The 26,170-nt window shown below is 40.3% G+C and overlaps 1 protein-coding gene across 1 annotated transcript; it reads left to right on the plus strand.

Annotated features, from left to right (window-relative positions):
- Positions 1 to 4,448: 4,448 nt before the first annotated feature.
- Positions 4,449 to 5,729, plus strand: LOC137000688 (uncharacterized). Its single transcript, XM_067358027.1, has 2 exons — positions 4,449 to 5,279; positions 5,400 to 5,729. The coding sequence occupies exons 1-2, from the start codon at positions 4,449 to 4,451 to the stop codon at positions 5,727 to 5,729; spliced, it is 1,161 nt and encodes a 386-aa protein (XP_067214128.1).
- Positions 5,730 to 26,170: the final 20,441 nt, after the last annotated feature.

The following is a 26,170-nucleotide window of genomic DNA, read 5'->3' on the forward strand; positions in this document are numbered from 1 at the left end:
ATCCTGACAGATCCTCGATAAATAACTTCGAGTGGACATTTACGTAATTACCGGTATCGCCATTGCTATTTTGATAATAATGTCGGCCGTGGATGTACGTGTCGTATCCACCGGTGGTGCATCGTACGTATCGCGTAATTACTTTAAGTATCACTTACAATTATTATAGAACATATAGTATAATACATTAATAATAAAAATTTTTTAAAACAAAATTATAATCAAAGGCCTCAATAGATGAAAATCTAAAGATAAAGATGTTTTTATAGTTAATTATTTATAAACATTTTTTTTTTTTTATATGGCATCCCAGATTATTACAAGCTGCCCAGCATTGAGCATTCAGCAATGTTTATAGCTTAGATACAATTGACAAGCAAGGTAAACGGCCATTGCCGTATCCTTATACGTTCATATATACATTATTTAAATTCTGTATATGTTACATTTGCGTGTTTTACTTGGCTATGTTAGTTTCTACTTAATGGGTCTGATGGTATCTTCTTTTTAAGCCTATGTAATATTCTTTTTTCCTTCATGAGTTCAGTAGCAAGACAGTTAGGGTGAACATTTAGTCTGTCGTGATATTTTAGTTTGTAGTCATTGATTGTTTCCTTGACAGTTAAAACATTTAGGTCACGATGGAGTATTTCGTTAGTAACATACCATGGTGTATTTGTGATCATCCTAAGGACCTTAGACTGGAATCTTTGCAGAATTTTAATATTTGAGTTAGATGCCGTGCCCCGGGGGTTGAGCTACCCACCGGGCACGTCTCCAAGGTGGCGGATAGGAGGACGCCCAGTAGGTGTGAGCTCTCTGAAGGGACTCAGTGCTGCTGGGTAGTGGCAGTTATAACCTGGCCCCACGGAAGTAAAACCCTGTGGAGGATAAGGGAAGACCATTGCCGCGGACCAGCTCCCCAAGCCAAGTTGTAAGCCATCGTGGCGATGGCTGCATGTCACTGGGGGAGCAGTGTCGCGAACGATGCCTCTGGGGAACCGGGTGAAACCCCAGAGTATCCAGCCTTACCCACGCATGCGGGGCTCTGCGTGGGCGGACCGTGTAATTCCCTAGCTACTCGTGGGACCACTATGGACTTTCTTAATAATTTAAACTTAGAGGACGAAGTGGGAAATCGGGAGGGCTCGCGTGACGGGTCTCCGAGAGAAGGAGCTGGGACGGTGGTGACGGACGGGACCCTTAAGGGCTCCGGAAGTTAAGCCGGCCTGACTGCGCGGCAGGAGGCTTCACTTCCAGTTAAGAAAAACCGGTGCGGGGCCGAAAGAAGGAGGGCGAAGCGGATGAAAGCAGAGGCTCTGGAAGAGGCTCGCTCTCTTCCCGTGGTTCCCCCTTGTACACCGGCAGAGGTGATGAAGGGGCACACTGATGGTAAACGTCGGAAGGGCTCCAATGAAACCCCTCCATCGGGCGGCCGTCCGTTGAAGAGGCAAAGGGCTCACGATGGGCACCATGCCTATGCGGACGCTGCTGACCTTCTGGCGAGGATGATTGCGGCGGAAAGCTATCCCGAGGCAGAGATCACTGCAGAGTAGTTGACTCTGTTGAGGGGTGCGGTCTCGAAAGAGATCGACAAGATCCAAGAGGGTCCGGTGCCCAGATTCCACAGCACCTCTCTAAGGAGCGGTGCGGTGGTGGTAAGATGCGCGGACGAGACGTCGTTGGGTTGGCTCGTGGGGCGGATCGGCGGCATCATTCCGTGAGAGGGCGCCAAGCTCAAGGTGATGAGCATGGACGCGTTTCAAAGGCAGCACAGAGCGGTGGTTTGGGTACCGGGACCTCCCGAAGGCGCGGCCACGGTCTTGAAGCGGCTGGAGAAGCAGAACCCGGGTCTTGTCACCGCGAGCTGGAAAGTGTTCGCGAAGGGGGTAGGGGCCACCAAGGAAGGTGGGAACCTAGTCCTCGGTGTCCCGGAGTCTAGTGTCCTCAAATTGAGAACGCTGGACTTCAAACCATTCTTTGGGCTCGACAGGATTGCCTTTCGGGTAAGTGGGACCCAAGGGGAGGGGGGGTAAGGGGGGATAAGGAAGAACCTTCTAAAACGGTCTCGTAGTTAAATGGCGGGATTGGGAGGGGTGGCCTTTACCCAGATTAATCTGCATCACAGCAAAGGGGCCTCGGTTGTTTTGGCCAGGCAACAATCTGGGAAGCAAACATGCATATCACTGATGCAAGAACCCTGGGTAATCCGGGGTTGCATCAAGGGCTTGGCGGCTTGCGGTAGGCTCTTTAGGGCCCCATTAGTGGATCGGCCCAGGGTCTGCGTGGCCGTCAAGGGTATGGAAGCCCAGCTAATACCTCACTTGTGTTTCAGGGACATTGCGGCTGTAGAAGTGGATTTCACTGCAGACTCCGGTGACAGGAGGAAAATGGTCGTTTGCTCGACCTACTTTTCGCATGACGAGGGGGAGGCGGTGCCGCCTGCACCGGTGATAAAACTGGCAGAATACTGCCAAGAGAAGCGGTTTCCCCTAATCATGGGATGTGACGCTAACGCGCATCACACTGTGTGGGGAAGCTCGGACACCAATGAAAGAGGAAGGAAAGTGTTGGAGTTCCTAGCATCCACGGATCTGGAGATTCTCAACACAGGAGACGAGCCCACCTTCTGCACTATAGCGAGAAGAGAAGTGTTCAACATCACTGTCTGTTCCAGGCAGTTGATACAGGAGGTAGTGGAGTGGAGGGTCTCGACGGAGCCCTCGCTCTCAGACCACAGGCAGATCACCTTCAGGATAGCTAAGGCTAGGGAGAAGGAGGTCAAATTCAGGAACCCGAGAAAAACCAAGTGGGACTCTTATAAGGAAGACCTGGCTAGCAGTCTCAGAGGCTTCCCTAAAAGGCACGGGACAGAAGACGAACTGAAGACCTGTGTAGACTACTTGCAGAGGTCTCTGGTAAACTGCTACGAAAGTAATTGCCCCGAAAGAGCGGTTGCAAATAGTAAAGAAACTTCCTGGTGGACCTCTGGACTGCAGGGTCTCAGAGTGGCGGCTCGCAGGGCCTGGAATAGAGCTAGGAACACGGGCCGCCAATCCGACTGGGAGCTCTCTAGGAGGGCACAGAAGGAGTATAGAGACTCTGTGGTTAGGGCGAAACTGGAAAGCTGGAAGAAGTTTTGCGAGTAAGTAAAGAGAATGCCCAAAACGGCAAGAATCTGTAGGATCCTCGCTAGGAACCCGGATGCGACCCTGGAAGCCATCGCACTCCCTGATGGGATGGTGGTGACTGGAGAGCGATGTCTGGAGCATCTACTGGAAGTGAGCTCTCCGGGCTTCCATAGGGAGCCGGGAGAGCTATTTGCATATAAGCCGGGCTCACTCAGAAGAGCCCGACAAGCGGATTGGCGAATGGCGGCCAAAATTGTCATGCCCGAGAAGGTCAAATGGGCAATTAACACCTTTAAGCCCTACAAGTCAGCGGGACCGGATGGCGTCTTTCCGGCTCTTTTACAAGAGGGACTGGAACAGATCGTGGGCCCACTGATTTGAACCTTAAGAGCATGTATCGCGATGGGCTACACACCCAGCGCATGGAAACTGGCCAGGGTAGTGCTTATCTCAAAGGCGGGAAGAACGAGCTACACCAAGACAAAGGATTTCAGGCCAATTAGCCGAACATCGTTTCTCTTTAAGACATTGGAGAAGCTGGTGGACGCGTATCTGAGGGAGACAACTCTGTGGAGGCATCCTCTCCATAAAAATCAGCACGCGTATCGTCCGGGCTATTCCACCGAGACTGCTCTACATCAGACGGTAGCGTTTATTGAGGAGCAGCTGGAAAGGAAAGGCTACGCAGTGGGTGCTTTCTTGGACATAGAGGGCGCCTTTAACAACACACCGCACGAGATAGTGTGTGAGGAAGCCGCCAGAAGAGGTGTCCCGATGAAGCTCGTCGAGTGGATCTGGGGCATGCTAGGAAGACGTGTGATGACTTCGCTGGAAACTGCGAAAGTTTGTGGTTGGGTGGGAAGAGGCTGCCCGCAGGGCGGAGTATTTTCCTCACTTTTATGGTGCCTGGTAGCAGACGGATTATTAAAGGCACTGGACGATAGAGGCTTCACTGCACAAGGCTACGCGGATGACGTGGCAATACTTGTGCGAGGCCCCTTCCTAGAGACGCTTCTAGAGCTCATGCAGGGGGCACTGGAAGTCGTAGAAGAGTGATGTCAGAGGACAGGTTTAGCGGTGAATCCACTGAAAACCGGTCTTACTGTCTTCACTCGCAAATACAAGGTGGGCACTATTGTGGGACTCACTCTTGGAGGAGTAAGGTTAGTTCCGACCAAATCAGTGAAATATCTGGGAGTTATCCTGGATAGAAAACTGCTTTGGGAGGAGCACCTTCGTAGCCGGTGCAAAAGCTTGTGCCAGTATTTTTGGATGTGCAGAAGGACCTTTGGCCAGACTTGGGGTTTGAAACCGAGTATGATACACTGGATCTACACAGCCATACTTCGCCCCAGACTCACATACGCAGCTGTAGTATGGTGGACTAGGGTGCGAAAGAAAACAGCCAAAGTTGCGCTGGAGCATGTCAAGGCTCTGATTTTGAGAGGGGCCCTGGGTGCTATGGTTACAACACCAGTGGCGGCGATGGGCGTAATGTTCGGCATCGAGCCGTTTCACCAGGTGGTGGTGGCTGCTGCAGCATTGGCGGCATACCGTCTGAGATGCGAACTAAAATGGAAGAAGGGCGCCTGGCATACGAGGCTGCCAGAAGACGTTCTGTTAGATCCGATATTCGAGATGCGACAGGACAGAATACCTATTATTCGGGCTTCTGATAGGCGCTTTAAAGTGCATATACCGAGGCCGGAGGAATGGGAAAAGGAAGGTGGAAACTTAGGGGCTCGAGTGCGTGGAGGGGATGTCTGGTATACGGACGGCTCCAAGACGGACACGGGCTCCGGGGCCGGCTTCTTTGGCAGTCGAGAGGGATGGAAGGAGAGCATTTTTCTCGACAGTTATGCCACGGTATTCCAAGCGGAGATTGTGGCTATCCTAAGCTGTGCTCAGACCGTGCGGAGTAGGGAAAAAGCGAGAGAACACATCAGAATTTGTACGGACAGCCAGGCGGCCATCAAGGCGCTGGGGGTTCCGACAATAACATCGCGGTTGGTTCAGGAGTGCAGAGGCGTTCTGGACGAATTGGCGAGAGAAAGAGAAATCATCGTTACCTGGGTGCCTGGTCACTCAGGCATCCAGGGTAATGAATGTGCGGACCAGCAGGCAAGAGCAAGTTTAGAAATAACGATGGTAGGACCGGGGCCGGCTCTGGGAATCCCCTTTTGCCTAGGAAGGGGGAGGATTAAAGAATAGCTCCGCAGAGAACATCTAAGACACTAGAGAGTGGAATCTGAGTCCAAATATAGACAGGCTAGAGCTCTGATGGGAGATACTCCTAATAGGGAACTGGCTTGGAGCATAAGGGCTCTGAGTAGGAGAGATGCCAGGACAGCGGTACAGATACTGACGGGTCATGGCACCTTAAACTACCATATGTACAAGCTTAAGCGTAGCGATACATCCAGGTGCAGGGCATGTGGAGACGACGGGGGAACAAGCCTTCATGTACTCAGCGACTGTCCTGCACATGCAGGGCTGAGACACAAGATGCTAGGCTCAGCACTACTTGGGTCCGAGCAGATCAGGGAGCTGCCGGTGAGGGATCTGATTTTCTTTTGGAGAAAAACAGGTCTCTTATGAGTAAGTTTATGAGGGGAGGCACAATGGACAATATCTGGGTGCCGCGGGCGGTGCTTCGAAAGAGGAACGCTCCTCCGTTATGTTATGTTATGTTATGTTAGATGCCGTGCCTCATAGCTGGAGTCCATATGTCCATATAGGTTTTAATACTGCTTTATATATTAACAACTTATTTTCAAGGAATAAGACTGAGACTTTTTATTTATCATCTAATATATTTTTCTCAATTTAAGGCCTAGTTGCTTGTGTTTGCTAGTGATGTGTTTTTTCCATTTAATGCGAGATGTTTGTCAAAATGGATGCCCAAATATTTGACATCATTTGCTTGAGGAATCGGTGTATTATTTAGGTAGATCGTAGGGCATGTTTTTGTTCGTGTTGTGAAGGTTATATGGGTTGACTTAATCTCATTAACCTTTAACCTCCATAGTTCCAGCCATTTCTGTATGGAATTTAGATTTTTTTAAAGTAGTTGCGATGCTACAACAGGGTCACCGTGATTTGCAAGGATTGCAATATCATCAGCGAATGTAGCGGTAGAAGTGTAGGTGGTTATTGGAAGATCTGCCGTATATAACAAGTACAACATTGGGCCAAGAACACTACCCTGCGGAACTCCCGAATGTATTTTATAGATATTTGTTAAAGCTTCTTGCTGCTTTATGAAGAAGAACCTGTCACTGATGTAACCATTGAGAATTGCATGGAATTTGTCTGGTAGGTTGCAATAAATTTTATACATAAGCCCATCATGCCAGATTTTATCGAAGGCTTGCGAGACATCGACAAACACAGCCGAGCAATACTTCTTTGCCTCCATTGCAAACATTATTTTATTTGTGATTCTATGGGCCTGTTCGATTGTAGAATGCCTATGTCGGAAACCGAATTGATGATTTGGTAGAAGCTGATTTTTATTTATTATTGGGATTAGTTCTTGTAGCAACAATTTCTCAAACAGCTTAGACAAGATAGGGAGTAAGCTTATTGGCCTATAGGATCCAACATTCTCAGGATTTTTACCTTTTAATATCAAGGTTTTAATATCATGGCAATTTGGGCCACTTTCCATTGTAGCGGAAAGAAATTAATTCTTAAAATAGCATTAAATAATTGCGTTAGATATATAATTCCCACTTGCGGAAGTTCTTTAGGACGCGACCAGTGATTAGGTCGTAGCCAGGGGCTTTATTTGCGTCTAGATGTTTTATGATAGCAGTATCTACTTCACTAGTGGAGAATTTTATTATTTTAACAGCCTTATGCTGCCTAGTTCCTATTCGTTCGTAAATAGCTCTTTCTCCCTCAGTGCTCACTGTCCTAGCATTTAGTGTGAATACCTTGGAAAAATGTTCAGCAAATACATCAGCTTTTTCTTGATTGGTCCTTGCCCAGGACCCGTCGTGTTTCAGAATGGGTGAAGAGGTCCATTGCGGATGTTTCAGTTTTTTTGTTGCTCTCCAAAGGGAGTAGTCCGATGTCTCTAGTAGACTCAAGTTTTGTAAAAACATCTGTATGTTTGCGTTTTTTTCGTCACAGAGCATTTTCTTTAGTTCTTTGATGGATTTGTTTAGTTTAGTTTTTATTTTAGGTGCTCTGGATTGCTGCCATTGTTTCCTTAACCTTTGTTTTTCTAATAATTTTTTTCTTATAGTTGCTGAAATCTCAGTCTAACGTTCTATAAGACCAGCTGTTAGTGTCGCACTCCAAGCTGCTTGCTGTATCGCAGTGTTGAAGTGCTCCATAGCTTGAATTATGTCATGTTGATTTTTTAAAGGTATTTGGTGATTTAGTGTGTTATTAATCTGTTCCCGAAAGAGATGCTAGCGTTTTTTTACTATACAAAGCAAGGTTGAGTTTTCGTAACTATTTTTTTGTGTACGTCAATTATTAAAGGAGAATAATCAGAGGACAATTCCAAACTAATCTTCACCTCAAAGTACGCCTTTGATATTCCTTTGATAACTCCAAAGTCGATGATATTTGGGACTTTTTTTCTATCACTTGGCCAATAAGTCGGTGAGGATTGTGATAAAATATCCAAGCTAGACTTCCCAATAATTTTATGGAGTACACATCTCTTTGGGTTTGCTAACCTAGAACCCCAAAATTGATGTTTGGCGTTATAGTCGCTTGATGCTATGAATCGATTGCCTAGAGTCTTAAAGAAGGTCTCGAATTGTTCATTGGTGATCGCAAATTTGGGGAGAGGGGGGGGGGGGGCAATATACTGCCGAAATAGCGATACCGTCAGTCTAGTCATCCACCATTATTGTGGTTGTTTGTAAGAACTCCTTTTTGTATTTTCCTACTTTGTGATGCCTAATGTTATTTCTTATGATAATGGCAGTTCCACCATGTGCTGTTCCATCGGGGTGCATAGTATTATATACAGTGTGAAAAGGTATTTTAAAATAATGTTTATTAGTAAAATGTGTTTCTGAGATTAACACTATGTCTATTTTATGTGTGAGTATGAATGTTTTTACTTCACTCATATGTTGTGCCAAGCCATTGGAATTCCAGGCTACTATTTTAAGCGATTGAGTCATTTTGAGATCTTTGTGACAAGTATGGTTAATATATTAAGTAAGGAATCCATTTTTTCCATGAAACTCTTCATCATATTCTTTAATTAAAGAATTTCGTTGGACTGCGCTATTGTCTCAGCGCTATGGTCTAAGGTGTGTTTTCATTAAAACTTAGTCGTGGTGGAGCGGCAGTAACTTGAGCATAAGAGCGAGTTGGTAGTGATTTCTCTGGTTGTATTGTAATAACCTGTTTAAGAGGAGTTATGATTTCTTTCTTCCTCATAGGACGGTATGTATTTTTTTGTAACTCCTTGTAAAGTCTGCATTTCCTGTAATTCGCAGGGTGGTTGCCTTCACATAGGACGCATTTTACGTCATCTGCCCTTCCTTTTCTTAGATATTTTGCGGTTTTATGATTGTCTGCACACTTAAGGGGCTACATACACCTAGAAATTCTGAAAAAATGCATTTTTTGTTTTTTGCACATTCAAAAAGTATAAGGTCTTGAGAATATCCCCTGCAAGTTTCAAAGTGATTCCTTGAAAATTGTCGGAGATATAGCGAAAAAGGTCTAAGCGCGTATCAACGTTTTTATCGGAATGTCAAACTTTAAACGCGTTTTTCTCGAAACCATGTTTTCAAAACGCGTACCAGAAATATCTCGGAAACGGCTGGACCGATTTACTTGAAATTTGAAGGGCTTAATCTACACAAAAAAAGCAGTCTTCATCGTGGCGGATTTTTTTTAGAGTCCTTATTTTTTTTGCAGCTAAAAGAACGACCGATTTTTACCCTAAAAAATCACTGTTTTTATTTAAACGGCCGCTATTTTGTCAAAAATCAATATTTTAAAAATCGGCCACGATAAAAACTATATATAATTTCATACAGTTTAAGAAAATTCTAGTTTGGTTTATTTCAAACAAGTCCTGTACAAGCTGTATCTGGTACCGCGGAGCACATTTTTTCAACATGGTCTTGCGCCGAGGACAATATCTCCGCCATTTTCAAATATTTCTATTTCAAATTTATTCTGAAACATGTCGTAACAACGTACTTTAAAATAAAAAAAAACTAGGATTAACTACATACATTACATTTCTAAAAAAAAAATCGAGAAAAAGGCCTATTTTTTACGTCTCTAGGTGTATGTAGCCTCTTAACATATCTTGCTCCACGGCAGAAGTTCTTGGTATGGCCATATCGTTGGCATTTAGTGCACTGAGGTATTTCCCTTTTTGGGTGGGGCTGTTCGAACTTTATTTTACATTGTAGCAGGAGTAGTATATGGCAGGTATGGGGCGTCACAACAAACCCCCACCACCTACCCCATATTTGACCCACTGACCTACATTTGGTCTGGCGTCAAAACAAATGACGTCACAGGGTGAAGAGAAGGAAGGGGAAAAAGATGGCGGCAGTGGGCCCAACATGGCGTACGTCTACAAGATGGTGGCTGTTGACAAGATGGCGAAAATTTTTATTTTTTCGAATTAAGAAAATCTAAGCTGGGTTCGAACCTGGATCGCTGGATTTCTAATCCTGGTCCTAGTCTGCTGGGCTACCTATAGATTTAATGAAGTAAGTTGTAGGGTTGTAGTTATGGCAGGCGAACGTGGGATGACGTAAATTTTTATTTTTTTCCGAATTGAGAAAATCCAAGTTGGGTTCGAACCTGGAACGCAGGGTTTCTAGTCCTGCTCCTAGTCTGCTGGGCTACCTATAGATCTATTGAAGTAAGTTGTAGTGTCGTATTTATGGCTATGGGACCTGGCAGGAAAGAGATGTATTTATGCTGGGGCAGCGTCTATATGAGGTACCCCGGACTCTCTGGCAGGTATGGAACATGTAAACAAACGACGTCACACAGTCGTCTCTAGTCTGCGAAGGGAAGGGATGTATATATGCTGGGGCCGCGTCTATATGAGGTACCCCGGACTCTCTTGCAGGTATGGAGCATGTAAACAAACGACGTCACACAGTCGCCTCTAGTATGCGAAGGGAAGGGGCGCATTTATACTGGGGCCGCGTCTATATGAGGTACCCCGGACTCTCTGGCACGTATAGCGAACAAAAGAATGACGTCGCAACGACGAATAATCATGCGACTTTTAGTTTGATATTTGGTGTGATGATTAAGAGGCCGCGCGTGCGATATTGCGTGAACGGGGTGAGCATCAGCCACCCGTTTTCGCAGATTAAGCGTGCTGTAAGGATTGACGATGGCGAGTGGAGCGTGCAGGAACATGCGAAAAGGGGGAGGAAACGAACGCAAGAAATGAAATACCAAAATATGTTTATTTGCAACAATTTGTCTTAAAAGTACATGGTTGAACGTTATAGAAAAAAGTATTTCATTTATTTGTAGAGTATTCAGAGAGTCATAAACAAATCCGTATATGCAAGAAAAATGTACGTTCGTATAGATTACAATTTTCGCTGCAACTTGATTATCCGTACAATTTGATTGAAGTAAAGTGCAATTAATTCTAAAAATATTATTTCAAAGTACGTATCGAGAAATGTTAAATCTTTTAGTTGCAAACGTACATTATGTTGAATATCGTGACAATTAGTTTTTATAGTGTGTTTTACAATGTCACTTTCGATGAAGTTTTTGTTGGGTAAATTTACTTGTATTTCATTAATAAGATATTTAGAGCAATCATTAACACTGTTTGCGATTATATTTAACTGATTTAAATTAGCGCTTACGCAATCGAGCAAGTTTTCCAGTCCGAGAAAAGTAGTCTTTTGCATTGCTATTGCGTACAAATATGTCCGTGGTTTCTTCGGAGTATAGATGATTTCTTCTGCAGTCAAGCTACTTCCCGAAGAAGGCTCTTCTTGCTCCTGATATTTTAATAGCAGGGCTCTTGCTCCATAGGCGGTGGTAAAATTTATAATTATCTTCTTGATAATAATAAAGTTAGACTTAACACTATTTCCATTTAAATAATCAGCCATAAGTTCCATGATTTCTTGAAATTGCTGCCACTCCACCATGTTGAAGCAAATGCTCTCGGCTCCCTTGGAAGTAAATTTAACAGCGGGATGGAAATCAAACTCGTCATCGTTGATTGAAGTTTGCAACCCAACATGAATTTTTTCGTATATGAGGAATATTGAGGAATATTGAGTCCGTAAGTGGTGTTGGCTAACAGCATATAATTCTGCTCAAATTTTTCTCCATTGAAGTATCTTGCTCCGGGAACGTCACCGCGCACTTCGTGATGTTCAGAATTTAAAATTTCTTTGCGTTTACTCATGATGTTAGTTTTCACGTAGACACAAAATGAAATACAAAAATGCTGTATCTTGTTTACTGTTGCTGCTGCTGAACCCGCACGTTCGAATGTCAGAAAACAAATGATTAAAATTTTCCCAATCGTATGGAGTAGAAAATCGGAAAAGTAGTGGGAAAATGCGTGCGCATAAAAATTTAGAGTCATCTGATTGGATACGATGTTTATTGCTTCTACATTTTCTCGAACTCTCTTAAAAACGACCGTTGATAAAAGGAGCAACGACATCGGTTCGTGTGCTGACATCCTGCACAGTCTCGCATTACAATTATTCGGAAAAAAATCAAAGGGTACAAAAGGACTGAGAAACTGAGGACTGAGGACTGAGAAAAAATTAAAATATTGCAGTCAATGGAAGTTTTACGAGCTTTCAACCTAAAAATCTCTAAAACTATAAATCTCCAACCCAATAAAACTATTTATTTACACCTGGACCCTGGAAAAATTACATTTTAAACATATGGGATCTAAAGGGTTAGACAAAAAAAAGATCGGAAATGCCCGTACCGTCATAAAAAAAGAAGCAATTTACAATAGGGTAAACATGTGCAAACCTTTTTATATTGCACGTGAAAGTTTATTACTGTGAAAGTTTTCGAAATTAAGTTTTGCTCACGTACTAACCCTCAATTAAGTTGTAAAAAGTTATAAGAAAAGAATATCGACATCGTCCGAAGGGTATATGATGTTTCTTTGTCTGATAAACTCTTCGAACACTAAAGTAATATACATCTTGTAAAGTTGCCGCCAATGTGCGGAAATCTTTGTGAAAGATGTACAACCTGAAGTCGATTAATTTTTTTAATCCGACTGAAGAATATAAATAAGAGTTTGAGACGGAAAAAATTGCATTTCAAAATTCTCAGCGTAGTGGACAACACGCGTCGTGTTTCTTCGTATCGTGAATTCGGGCGAGATTATCTTGAGTACGCGAAAATGGTTGAGAATTTAAGAAAAACCGTCGAGACATGCTTACTACTGTCACGCGCTTTGTGTGAACTCGATGTGAGCAGGTATTTATCGTTGTTATCAGACAACGATGAAATAAATTTTGAAGTGTTTGCGAAATTTGCGGGGGTGTGTCCTAGTGCAGTGCTAGCGGTGCTATTTTGCTTGGGGCATTTTGCCTCCTATCAGAAACTTGCAATCTATCGCGGGTGAAATTATCGAAATGAGAAGTACTTTCGGTGATGGAGAAGTGGAGGATGCACGTGGGCATATAGCCTTTCTATTATTTCATTTTCATCGATCGATTTCGGAAGCGAATAAAAACGGTAAGTTTATATTCCAATTTTTATTATATACACTCACCCGAAAAAAAAGCGGTACACTGAAAATGTGGGAAAAATTCATCAAATTTCAACTGACGATAACTTCGTAAATAATAAAGATAGCAAGTTCTATAAAATATGGAAATGAAGCTAAAAATCTCTACTTTAAGAATCAATTTATTTCAATGTTGCAAAATAAATTTATTGAAAATGGCGGATGACAAAGCGCGAGCATGCAAAATTGAAAAATAATGGTTCGAGTTTGCGACGGTGCACGGTATAAACAAAAAATTGTAGCTTATTGGGATTAAAAGCGTACGAAAGTACAGAGTCTCCTCTTTAAAATGCTTTTTTATGCATCTTGATACGATGATTTTTCGCCGAGAGATTCGCATTTGAAGAAAAAGGCAGATTCTTACTTCAAATGCGAATCTCTCGGCGAAAAATCATCGTATCAAGATGCATAAAAAAGCATTTTAAAGAGGAGACTCTGTACTTTCGTACGCTTTTGATCCCAATAAGCTACAATTTTTTGTTTATACCGTGCACCGTCGCAAACTCGAACCATTATTTTTCAATTTCGCATGCTTTTGCTTTGTCATCCGCCATTTTGGAGAAAGTTATCACACATTATTGCGTTATGAATTTTCGAACACTAGACATCCAAACTTTTAAAATGGTTTTTAAAAAATCCTGCTAGCTGTATTACGTGCCGAGATATTCAATTTTGAACCAGACCGAATTGCAAGAATAAGAATTCTGTGGTTATCAGCTCCGCGGTATTTTAAAACTCCAAACTCTCCTTACGGTTATAAGTGTCAATTCTGCTCTTGGCGTTACCCAGGATCAACGGCGTGGACGTGGCAGAAATCTGATCCCGTGTGCACATGTTGGCACGTGTGTATGTGTGTGTGTGTGTGTGTGTGCGTGCGTGTGTCCGTGCGTCCGTGTGTGTGTATGTGTGTGTGCGTGCGCGTGCGTGCGCGTGCATGCGTGTGTGTGCGCGTGCACCACTGGGATAAGGACCTCATGGCTCGTTAGATCCACGATATTTTACGACTCCAAACCCTCCCGGTGGTGCGTGTACAATTGTGTGTGCGCGCGCGTATATTAATAATGGGTATGACCTCCTCGTGCGCGTATTACCTCATTCATGCGACGAGGCATACTTCTTATTAGTGTTCTAATTTCAGTCTGCGTAATGTCATTCCACTCTATTTCAAGAACTCTTTGAAGTTCTGGCAATGACTGAGGAGCAGGTATATGATTTCGTACTTTTCTGTTAATATTGTCCCATAGGTGTTCAATGGGATTTAAATCTGGACTCATTGCTGGCCATTCGAGTCGATTTATGCCAACTTCATCGCAGAAATCAAGCACTTTTCTCGCAACGTGCGGTCGAGCATTGTCTTGCATAAACAAAAAGTCCTCTCCGATGAAGTGCGCATACGGAACAACGTACGGTATGAGTACGTCTTCCACGTATACATCTGCGTTCATGTTTGCGTCAAAAAAGTGGAGATCTGTGTGAGCATTCGCAGAAATTCCTGCCCAAACCATTACAGAGCCACCATTGTAGCTAGGCCTCTCACTTACAGTACAGTCTGCAAATCGTTCTCCAACGCGACGGTATACTCGTTCTCGTCCGTCTGAAGAATACAGACAAAAACGAGATTCGTCGCTAAAAAAAACGGTACTCCATTCTGCATATGTCCAGCCTGCATGCTCGACAGCAAAATTGAGTCGAGTTACGCGATGGCGACGCATAAGCGAAGGTACATTTGCTGGCCTGCGCGGAAAAAGACCGTGTTCCGCTAATCTGTTTCGAATAGTGTCAACGGATACATTACATTCGCGGACATCTCTTAAATTGTTTCGAATTTGAACAGCCGTTCGATGTCTGTCTCTTAATGAATTTAAAACAATAAATCGGTCATCGTTTTCATTCGTACAACGAGGACGTCCCGAACCAGGTCTTCTTTGGACAGAATTAGTCTCCAAGTACCTAGCATAAGCACGTTGCACGGTTGACACTGATAAATCAAGTGCCTCAGCAACGTACCTTCGACTTCTCCCATCTTCAATTAACGCTACAACTTGAGCAGCTTTTTCAGGACTTATCGTCGCCATAATTGACCAATAATTTCAATGCGAAAAGATTAATTATTGTTTACTTTGACGAAGTCGTACGAATAAGTAACGCGTCTCGAAAGAAAAAGATCAAGAGAAATCAAGCACTCTTCTCGCAATGTGCGGTCGAGCATAAACAAAAAGTCAGGGCGGAGAAATCACAAAAGATCTGCAGACATCTCCTTCGGATGCAAAACAATTGATTGAAAAATAATGGTTCGAGTTTGCGACGGTGCACGGTATAAACAAAAAATTGTAGCTTATTGGGATCAAAAGCGTACGAAAGTACAGAGTCTCCTCTTTAAAATGCTTTTTTATGCATCTCGATACGATGATTTTTCGCCGAGAGATTCGCATTTGAAGAAAAAGGCAGATTCTTACTTCAAATGCGAATCTCTCGGCAAAAAATCATCGTATCAAGATGCATAAAAAAGCATTTTAAAGAGGAGACTCTGTACTTTCGTACGCTTTTGATCCCAATAAGCTACAATTTTTTGTTTATACCGTGCACCGTCGCAAACTCGAACCATTATTTTTCAATCAATTGTTTTGCATCCGAAGGAGATGTCTGCAGATCTTTTGTGATTTCTCCGCCCTGACTTTTTGTTTATGCTCGACCGCACATTGCGAGAAGAGTGCTTGATTTCTCTTGATCTTTTTCTTTCGAGACGCGTTACTTATTCGTACGACTTCGTCAAAGTAAACAATAATTAATCTTTTCGCATTGAAATTATTGGTCAATTATGGCGACGATAAGTCCTGAAAAAGCTGCTCAAGTTGTAGCGTTAATTGAAGATGGGAGAAGTCGAAGGTACGTTGCTGAGGCACTTGATTTATCAGTGTCAACCGTGCAACGTGCTTATGCTAGGTACTTGGAGACTAATTCTGTCCAAAGAAGACCTGGTTCGGGACGTCCTCGTTGTACGAATGAAAACGATGACCGATTTATTGTTTTAAATTCATTAAGAGACAGACATCGAACGGCTGTTCAAATTCGAAACAATTTAAGAGATGTCCGCGAATGTAATGTATCCGTTGACACTATTCGAAACAGATTAGCGGAACACGGTCTTTTTCCGCGCAGGCCAGCAAATGTACCTTCGCTTATGCGTCGCCATCGCGTAACTCGACTCAATTTTGCTGTCGAGCATGCAGGCTGGACATATGCAGAATGGAGTACCGTTTTTTTTAGCGACGAATCTCGTTTTTGTCTGTATTCTTCAGACGGACGAGAACGAGTATACCGTCGCGTTGGAGAACGATTTGCAGACTGTACTGTAAGTGAGAGGCCTAGCTACAATGGTGGCTCTGTAATGGTTTGGGCAGGAATTTCTGCGAATGCTCACACAGATCTCCACTTTTTTGACGCAAACATGAACGCAGATGTATACGTGGAAGACGTACTCATACCGTACGTTGTTCCGTATGCGCACTTCATCGGAGAGGACTTTTTGTTTATGCAAGACAATGCTCGACCGCACGTTGCGAGAAAAGTGCTTGATTTCTGCGATGAAGTTGGCATAAATCGACTCGAATGGCCAGCAATGAGTCCAGATTTAAATCCCATTGAACACCTATGGGACAATATTAACAGAAAAGTACGAAATCATATACCTGCTCCTCAGTCATTGCCAGAACTTCAAAGAGTTCTTGAAATAGAGTGGAATGACATTACGCAGACTGAAATTAGAACACTAATAAGAAGTATGCCTCGTCGCATGAATGAGGTAATACGCGCACGAGGAGGTCATACCCATTATTAATATACGCGCGCGCACACACAATTGTACACGCACCACCGGGAGGGTTTGGAGTCGTAAAATATCGTGGATCTAACGAGCCATGAGGTCCTTATCCCAGTGGTGCACGCGCACACACACGCATGCACGCGCACGCACGCGCACGCACACACACATACACACACACGGACGCACGGACACACGCACGCACACACACACACACACACATACACACGTGCCAACATGTGCACACGGGATCAGATTTCTGCCACGTCCACGCCGTTGATCCTGGGTAACGCCAAGAGCAGAATTGACACTTATAACCGTAAGGAGAGTTTGGAGTTTTAAAATACCGCGGAGCTGATAACCACAGAATTCTTATTCTTGCAATTCGGTCTGGTTCAAAATTGAATATCTCGGCACGTAATACAGCTAGCAGGATTTTTTAAAAACCATTTTAAAAGTTTGGATGTCTAGTGTTCGAAAATTCATAACGCAATAATGTGTGATAACTTTCTCCAAAATGGCGGATGACAAAGCAAAAGCATGCGAAATTGAAAAATAATGGTTCGAGTTTGCGACGGTGCACGGTATAAACAAAAAATTGTAGCTTATTGGGATCAAAAGCGTACGAAAGTACAGAGTCTCCTCTTTAAAATGCTTTTTTATGCATCTTGATACGATGATTTTTTGCCGAGAGATTCGCATTTGAAGTAAGAATCTGCCTTTTTCTTCAAATGCGAATCTCTCGGCGAAAAATCATCGTATCAAGATGCATAAAAAAGCATTTTAAAGAGGAGACTCTGTACTTTCGTACGCTTTTGATCCCAATAAGCTACAATTTTTTGTTTATACCGTGCACCGTCGCAAACTCGAACCATTATTTTTCAATTTTGCATGCTCGCGCTTTGTCATCCGCCATTTTCAATAAATTTATTTTGCAACATTGAAATAAATTGATTCTTAAAGTAGAGATTTTTAGCTTCATTTCCATATTTTATAGAACTTTCTATCTTTATTATTTACGAAGTTATCGTCAGTTGAAATTTGATGAATTTTTCCCACATTTTCAGTGTACCGCTTTTTTTTCGGGTGAGTGTATATATATATATATATATATATATATATATATATATATATATATATATATATATACAGGATGTTCATTTGAAAACTTTCCAGCTAATTATCTCGAAAAGTATGAAAGATACAAAAAAAGCTAAAACACGTGTTCCATGATTTCGAGGGGGAAAGAGAACGGTATTATTAATTTTTTATTTGGAAGGCGTTTTCAACGTAATTTAAAGGTCAAATTTGTTTTTTTAAATGGAAACCTATATTTTTTATTGCAGAATTTTATTCTACACAAAAAAACAAATAACTTCTATAGGAAACATTTTTTTATTCGATCACTATTTTAGGAGATATTTAAGAAAATAGCAAGGCCTAGTTACTGCATAAAATTTTGTCATTTATTATAACAAATGTTCAAAATGTTCTCCGTTGTTTGCTAAACAATAATAAAGACGATTCTCAAATTCTGAACGAACATTTTGGAAGGTATCTGTTGGAATAGCTCTACATTCCTGTACAATACTTTGACGCAAATTGTTGATATTTATACGTATCTTTCGAAAACAAAGTTGATCAGATCGTTTATGTTGTGTTAAATCCGTTCCTTTCTGTCTTTCAATAGAACAGTGTACTATTCAGTCAAATGTGAGACTTGTACCAGAGATTATCTGAAGGAATATTATAATTAAACTTTATAAAATAGTGTATTCTTTAGAAGAACGAGTTAAAATTATTTTTATTTATGGAGAAAAAGATCAGTGTGCTCGTAGAATTGCTGCTACATTTAATGAGAGATATGATAAATATGTTTTTCATACGTATGTATTACAACTCGTTAAAAAATTTAAAGCAACAGGATCTGTGACAAATTTGAAAAGGAACCAGCCAAGATTTGTAAATGAAGCTGATCAAATTGAAATTATGGGACAGTTTACTATGAATCCTACTAGTTCAATCCAACAAGTTTCAGTAACAACTAGTGTATCAGTGGCATCTGTACACAAAATAGTGAAATTAAACAAATTTCATCTCTATAAAATGCAGTTGCATCAAAAATTATTGGAGGAAGACTTTAATAGGCGGATTTTTCATACTTTTCGAGATAATCAGCTGGAAAGTTTTCAAATGAACATCCTGTATATATATATGTATATATAATTTTCAAAAATTATAAGAGAGAGAGAGAGAGAGTAAAATCTTTTAGGAGGAACGCATCGCCTCGCAGGATCGCGGGGGTGAGAGGAGTGCAACGTATTGCACGCCCTGAAGAGTATACTCCTCCTCACGGTATAAGGCGGCGGGCTGATACTTTGCCTGAAGCCGGACCCTCACGTGAGTCTTAGCCACAGATTTCTATACTATACTAGATCGCTAACTTAGATAGTGGGGGTAAAGCAAATTGAAGCCTGGATAGGATATGGCTGCCATTTGTGACACGGACACTCGCGCCAACTTTTAAATGGATAAAATCTTTATTTTTAATAATACAATGGTTAAAAACTAATATAATTTGATACAAAATATATATAGAACGTAATAATCAATTAAAGTCTGAAAAAAACATAAACATAAATAACCGTTTAAAATGCAGCTAAACTACATGTGATTAAATAATACTAATTTAGTCAATTTATGTCTCTTACTAACGGGGTTAGCTATTTCTTTAGTATAAAATTTTTCATACGAAAAGCATCTTATGTTCAGATAGCGTTCAGCTAAAGTTACTATCAATTTTATTCTATGAGGCGGCTCCATAATATTTTCAGCTTGTATACATGTATCACTATTCGGAAAAATTGTATAATTTAATGTAAACTGATTCTTTATCTTATAAATAATATTCTGAAAGAGTCGTTTACTTGGCATTTTGTTTAGCATTAATGTATGCACGGTAAACTCATGTTCTGTCGCTTTTATGATTTTGTATACAGAATCTGACACAAACAATAGACCACCTCGATTTTTAAAATTTGTTAAAGTATCGTAGTTTATATTGTTGTTGTTTTTATTTTGTAGGAGTGATTCCACGCAGGTTTCGCATGTTATGTTCTGAAATAATTTTTTTACGAATCCACAAATATAATATAAAATATTATCTTGAATATTTGTTACAGCTGAATTAACGTGTAGGGTACCGCAATTGTCGATGTTGGGAATATTTTGTACAATGTGAAAAGTAACATTATCATCACTATATTCAACATTATTAGTAAGTGGTGACCTTCGTCTTGTCCATTTCAGTTCAAATACAGAACTTAAAGAATTACTGCTTGAATCTAAACAATTACCAGCAGATGATACTGTAATTGAGTTTTTTAACAGCATTTTTTTTATAATGCTCTGTACTTGTTGCACATTTAGATTATTATTCCAACCATTAAATCTTCTGAACTTTGAAAATAGTATTTCAATGTGATCTTGTGAAAAATTGTATGTTAATAAATACTTGAAACCAGAAGTGTTGTTCGAAAGAATTTGTTTAGCGATAGAAAAAATTGATTTTACAGCAGCAGCAAACCCAATAACGAATGTTTTTCGAGCACTAAGATGAAGCGGCTTTCCATCCAATAATCGCAAGGAAAAAAGATAATTAATATTTTCTATCATAATAGGCTCAAGGCGTGGAATATTATCTAGATACAATGGCTTTTTAAATCCTTTTCCAAACGGGTTTCTTGAATTTAAAAAATCAAATAAACGATCAATAACTCCAATAAATTTAATTGTTTCTGTGCAATCGGAAAACCCTTCGACATTTGAATTTTGCAAAAATTCTAATGCATCTGCAACAGATGAACTAAGTGTCTGAGCAGCAAATTTAACCTTCATTGCATTTTTTTTTTCCAATCAATGTGAGCTGATCCTATTTTATTCGCAATTTTTAATGACATTTTGTTGTAAAATATTTAAGTTTTCAATATACTCAAAGCGTATGTATCCTGTAGAACTGTAACGATGCAGCCTGCATCGTCACGGCTACGGACCGAACATCGTCCGTAGCCAAAAAGGACGCATCGAGCGCCGATAAATTTATCATATAAACACCGACGGTCAATCGCCGGACGGTCCCCCACACCCGACCGTTTCGAAATTTACCAGGTGGGGGTCCGCCGGCTAAACCGCCGATGCTTGCCGATCCTTCGCCAGTCGGGCGACAGCCGGGTATAAAAGAGGCCCGGCTGTACGCCTTCTCACCAGATCCTGTTCACTGCTCGCCAGTGAACATCCTATTGCGAGAGCACTCGTAATCCTTCGAGAATATTTGAAGTCTATGACCAGTAGCCCCACGAGCACGAGCATACTCGTGCACCGACCGAGCATACTCGGCTCCAGGAACCGCTTCCACACGTTACGGGAACACCCGTATCCCCGCCGAGCATACTCGGCTCTAGATCTCGATACGAGAATACTCGTATTCCTGCCGAGCATACTCGGCCACCAGGAACCGTCCTCCGTTCCTCCGTGCGAGCATACTCGCACGTTACCGAGAGTACTCGGCCTCGATCCTCGCATACGAGCGTACTCGTATATTACCGAGCACACTCGGTTTTGTTTCCTCGCATACGAGCGCACTCGTATAATAACCGAGCATACTCGGTTTCGTTTCCTAAGTACGAGCATACTCGTATATTACCGAGCGCACTCGGCTTCGTTCTTATATACGGGCATACCCGTATACCGCCGGGAATACTCGGCTCCACGTCAGATCACCGGTCATTGCAGGGCGCGGGCAATACACGCGTCCTCGCTCCCGTCTTCATCCCTTCAAATCGGTCCTTATATCCGGCAGGCAATCGCAAACAATCGAATCGACAGCGATCATCAAGTCACCGCGCACGCGCCCGAGCCATCGATCAGTCGATCGATCATCAACGCCGCTCGAACGTATCGATCCACGCGCTCGCAGTCGTCTAGAGACAACTGCGGCACCCGCGCTTGCGCTGACGCTTTCTCGTCACTGTACGACCGCCGTTACACATCATTCACACCGCCGATATAACTTTTAATACGCGTTCAAACAAACACACTAAACGTTCCGTATTCACACGGCTGTATATATTTGATTTACAAAATAAACATTATTTTATTTTATTATTTTATTTTATCATTTTATTACACCGAGCATTCTTTTACGTGCCCCCAACCGACCGAACTCCTGACTCCGGCGAGTTATTCCGCGTACACAAACGTACCGTTTTAAATAAAAAAAAAAATGTATAAATTGAATTGTATCTGATTGCCCATGTTGCTAATTGAGCAATTCAGATCCTGAAAGAAAGTTTTCAGTTTTATCTGATTTAAAAACCAAAAAACGCAACAAACTTTCGGTCACCAATGTTAACGCTCTTTGTGTTTTAAAATCAGCACTAAAATCGCGTAAGGAAACAGTGCTAAATATGAACATTAATGCATTTGTCTTTGATGTCGGCAAAGACACTGTACGCCAGTAGTCCTGGGAAAATAAAAAGGAATATAACGTTACATATTGCAGATGATGGTCCATCAACATCAAAACAATAAAAATTATTTTTATCTTGAATTTCAATTTTAAAAAAGTGGTACGATAGGGCTCCAGGCGATGATCCACTTAAAAAAAAATCGAACGCGCCTAGTTAGTGGAACCTCAAAGGTGGTGTGGAAGACCACTATTATAAACACTTAAAATTACTAATGAACTAATAATACGCTACACATACTTTAACATGCTAACAAGAGTGCAATAAATCTTTGATCTATTTGACTGCATTGTATGTTACCGTTTCTCCACTAATCTCCACAGTACCCCAGGGAGAAACATAAGATCGGATATACGTCTATTAGATGTCGGAGCCATCTAGTCTAAAATAATGTCTAGAAATATTTAAATTAGATGCCATGTAATTTTGTGTCATTTATTTCCTTATACAAAATTAAAACTTAATATTTACACAATAGCGATGTATTGTTTATCAAACACTGTTTAGATTACAAATTATCTTTCGGCATCTAATAGATGTCTAATAGACTTCTAACAATAAGTAAATATATTAATGCAATATAGCCTCATCAGGATAAAAACACAAAAATTTTGTGGTTAAAAAAATAATCTCATAAAATGTATTTTCTAATATTAATATTTACTTTGTATTTGCGCGAATCAATTTCTGTCTGTCATGATTTTGGAGATTATAAAATTAATAATGATGTCTACATATATGGTCGATAGCTATACCTGCAAAAAGAAAGAGATAGCATTATGTCTGTCCTCTTTTACCCGAGGCTGTCAGCAGCATATACAATTAAATAACCCCCTCTGTCCTGGTCAACTTTTATCTAAACCATTTTTTTGTAGATACAGTAATTTAGAAGATATTCGAATCCATAGATTAAAATGACTCACCCTGTATAATTATAATCGATTATAAATTGTTCTTTAATATTATATTATATTAATATTATATATATATATAATATTTTTACGGAAAAATTGTTTTAGTAATTTTGATTTTTGCGGGTGCTATATTGACCAATCAATATCGATCATTTATATGATTGGTTACGTTGCCTTTCATACCGCTCAGGCTCAACAAGTATTGCCGCGCGAATGCCGTAACCTATTCACGTGTTCACGTGCTGTGCTGTCTTGTGTCTCGTGTGTGCTGCTATAAAACAGTGAAAAATGGATAATGAAAAGAAACCGGTAAGTGCACGATTTTTTTCCCAAGGAAAAATTGATTGTGCTTTATCTTGTGATTTAATATCTTTGTGTACTTTAAAGTAAAATATTACGCTTTTAGGTTAGTTCGCATTTGCAAAAGTTCGCGTTGCATCGCATTGTACACTCTTTAGTTCTTTTTTCTCTCCAACGCCTGAATATAACGTTCTTCTCATTTTAAGTGCGAATTGTATACAAGTGTACAAAATAGCAACGCAACAATAACAAACCTTTTGTTTGTTTTACTTTTAATAATGTATAAACTCAATTTTTAGATTATACTTCTTTAAAAATTTTGTCAACTTTGTCTTATTAAAATTTTAGATCTAGAAAATATTAGATTATTTTTTATCTTAGAGTATTAGTAAAATTGAACTTAACAAATTTTATAATAAATATAATTAAATATTGTGTATGTATTCGCAAAGAAATTTGAATAATGTAGAAATGTATCGTATAATATATTCTACTGTAGTAATATAAGTACCTACTTTAGAAATCTTATAAACATTATTATATTATATATATTACAATTATGTACTGTGTTAAATGTATATTATGCAGTATTGTTTTAAGGCTCAGTGAAACATATACTAAGAAAAAATACAGCATTGTAGTGTATGCGTCAAATGATATTAAAGATATAAATGCGCAAGCATCCTACAATGCTGTATTTTTTCTCAGTATATGTTTCAGTGATCCTTAAAACAATATTGCATATTATAATAAAACAATGTACTTATGTACTACATATAAATAAATCTGACATTACATTACACGAGGCTATAATTTTGACAGTTCATTAATATATATTAACAATCCGTTGGGTTAAGCCCATATCAGACTACGTATTAAAGATTGAAGATTGGAATTTAATTAATCAGGACAGAAGACTAAAATTTCTTTGTTCTGTTTAGTCAAATTTCAATTTTAATTGTTAATGCATGGTTTGATACGAGCTTTATATAAGCTTTATATAAGGCGTCTAATCAACATTTATAAGACATCTACAAGACGTCTAATAGATGTGTCTAATAGAAACCATTTCGACGTCTACCGAGATGCAAAAATCAACTTATTTTAGATCTATCGAATAGACGTCAACTAGACATCTATTCGACTTTACGTTTCTCCCTGGGACAGTAACTCTTGCTAATATGCAGTAATTTAAAATAAATAGTTAAAAATTTTCCAGGTGTGTAATCTTTCGATAGAGATAAATGTTAAGAAGCAAGCGTGGCTAATCGATTAAGGCGAGTGGCAGGAATATTAAAAATCTTGTGTTTGAAAATTGCTTTTGTAACATTTGTTTTCTTTTACGATATTTGTTTCTAGCACTGTACCATCAAGTGAATCATTAGATAATGCTTTTGGCTAAAAAATATTATTTTATATTTATTAACAATAATTGCACATGTTAAATTGCACTTTGTTGCAATATGTATGTTGTAAAATGACTTCATTTTTCTATTTATAATAGCAAATCAGTATTCTTTTTAAAATAATTAGTTATTAGTTTAACATATGCAAATATATTATTAATATACAAAATAATATTTTTTAGCTAAAAAAACATTGTTAATTAAGGGTGTAGTTCCGGATAGGTGAAACGCCCGATTGTTTTGAAACTCCACTATTTTATGTAGTTTGGCGCGCTGATTAGGAATATGATAATGAAAATCGCCGACTAGGTCATTTTCAAGGTCAAAACAAGGTCAGAAAAAGTGAAAAAATATCACTTTTTTGAGATTATTTCGAGAAATATTGATGTAACAAAAAAAAGTTTCAAATAAAAGTTGTAGTTCTTGTAAAAATACATCATTTATGTCCTATGCATTTTTTGTGTAAAACTGATAGTTTTCGAGAAAATTGACGTTAAAGATTAAAAACTTTGGTAAGTAGGATGAAACACGGGGGGTTCGGGAGGCGAAGCCCCCCCGAGGTGGAAATGGGTGCAGGCGGGGAAGGGGGTGCAGGGGGGAGGGGCAGAGCCTCTCCCCCCGCCTATTACATAGCTAGTGTCTATTATAGAAAATAACTTTGAAACACAATATGCTCTCTACCTTGCGTAGGGGTCTTGCTAATCTTTTCAGTATCAAATATTTTTAGTATATAGTAGACTCATCATACCTTTAGTAAGGCAAAGATTTAATTCATATAAACTTTCTGCGCGCACACACCTTGCGTTGGGGTCTTGCTAATCTTTTCAGTATCTAATATTTTTAGTATATTGTAAACTCATCATACCTTTAGTAAGGCGAAGATTTAATTCATATAAACTTTCTGCGCGCACACGCCTTGCGTTGGGGTCTTGCTAATCTTTCCTGTATTTAAAAGTTTTAGTATATAGTAGACTCATCATACCTTTAGTAAGGCGAAGATTTAATTCATATAAACTTTCTGCGCGCACACACCTTGCATTGGGGTCTTGCTAATCTTTTCAGTATCTAATATTTTTAGTATATTATAGACTCATCATACCTTTAGTAAGGCGAAAATTTAATTCATATAAACTTTCTGCGCGCACACACCTTGCGTTGGGGTCTTGCTAATCTTTTAGTATCTAATATTTTTAGTATATTGTAGACTCATCATAGCTTTAGTAAGGCGAAGATTTAATTCATATAAACTTTCTGCGCGCACACACCTTGCATTGGGGTCTTGCTAATCTTTCCTGTATTTAAAATTTTTAGTAT

This window comes from Linepithema humile, chromosome 6 (assembly GCF_040581485.1).
Source record: "Linepithema humile isolate Giens D197 chromosome 6, Lhum_UNIL_v1.0, whole genome shotgun sequence".
Lineage (NCBI taxonomy): Eukaryota > Metazoa > Arthropoda > Insecta > Hymenoptera > Formicidae > Linepithema > Linepithema humile.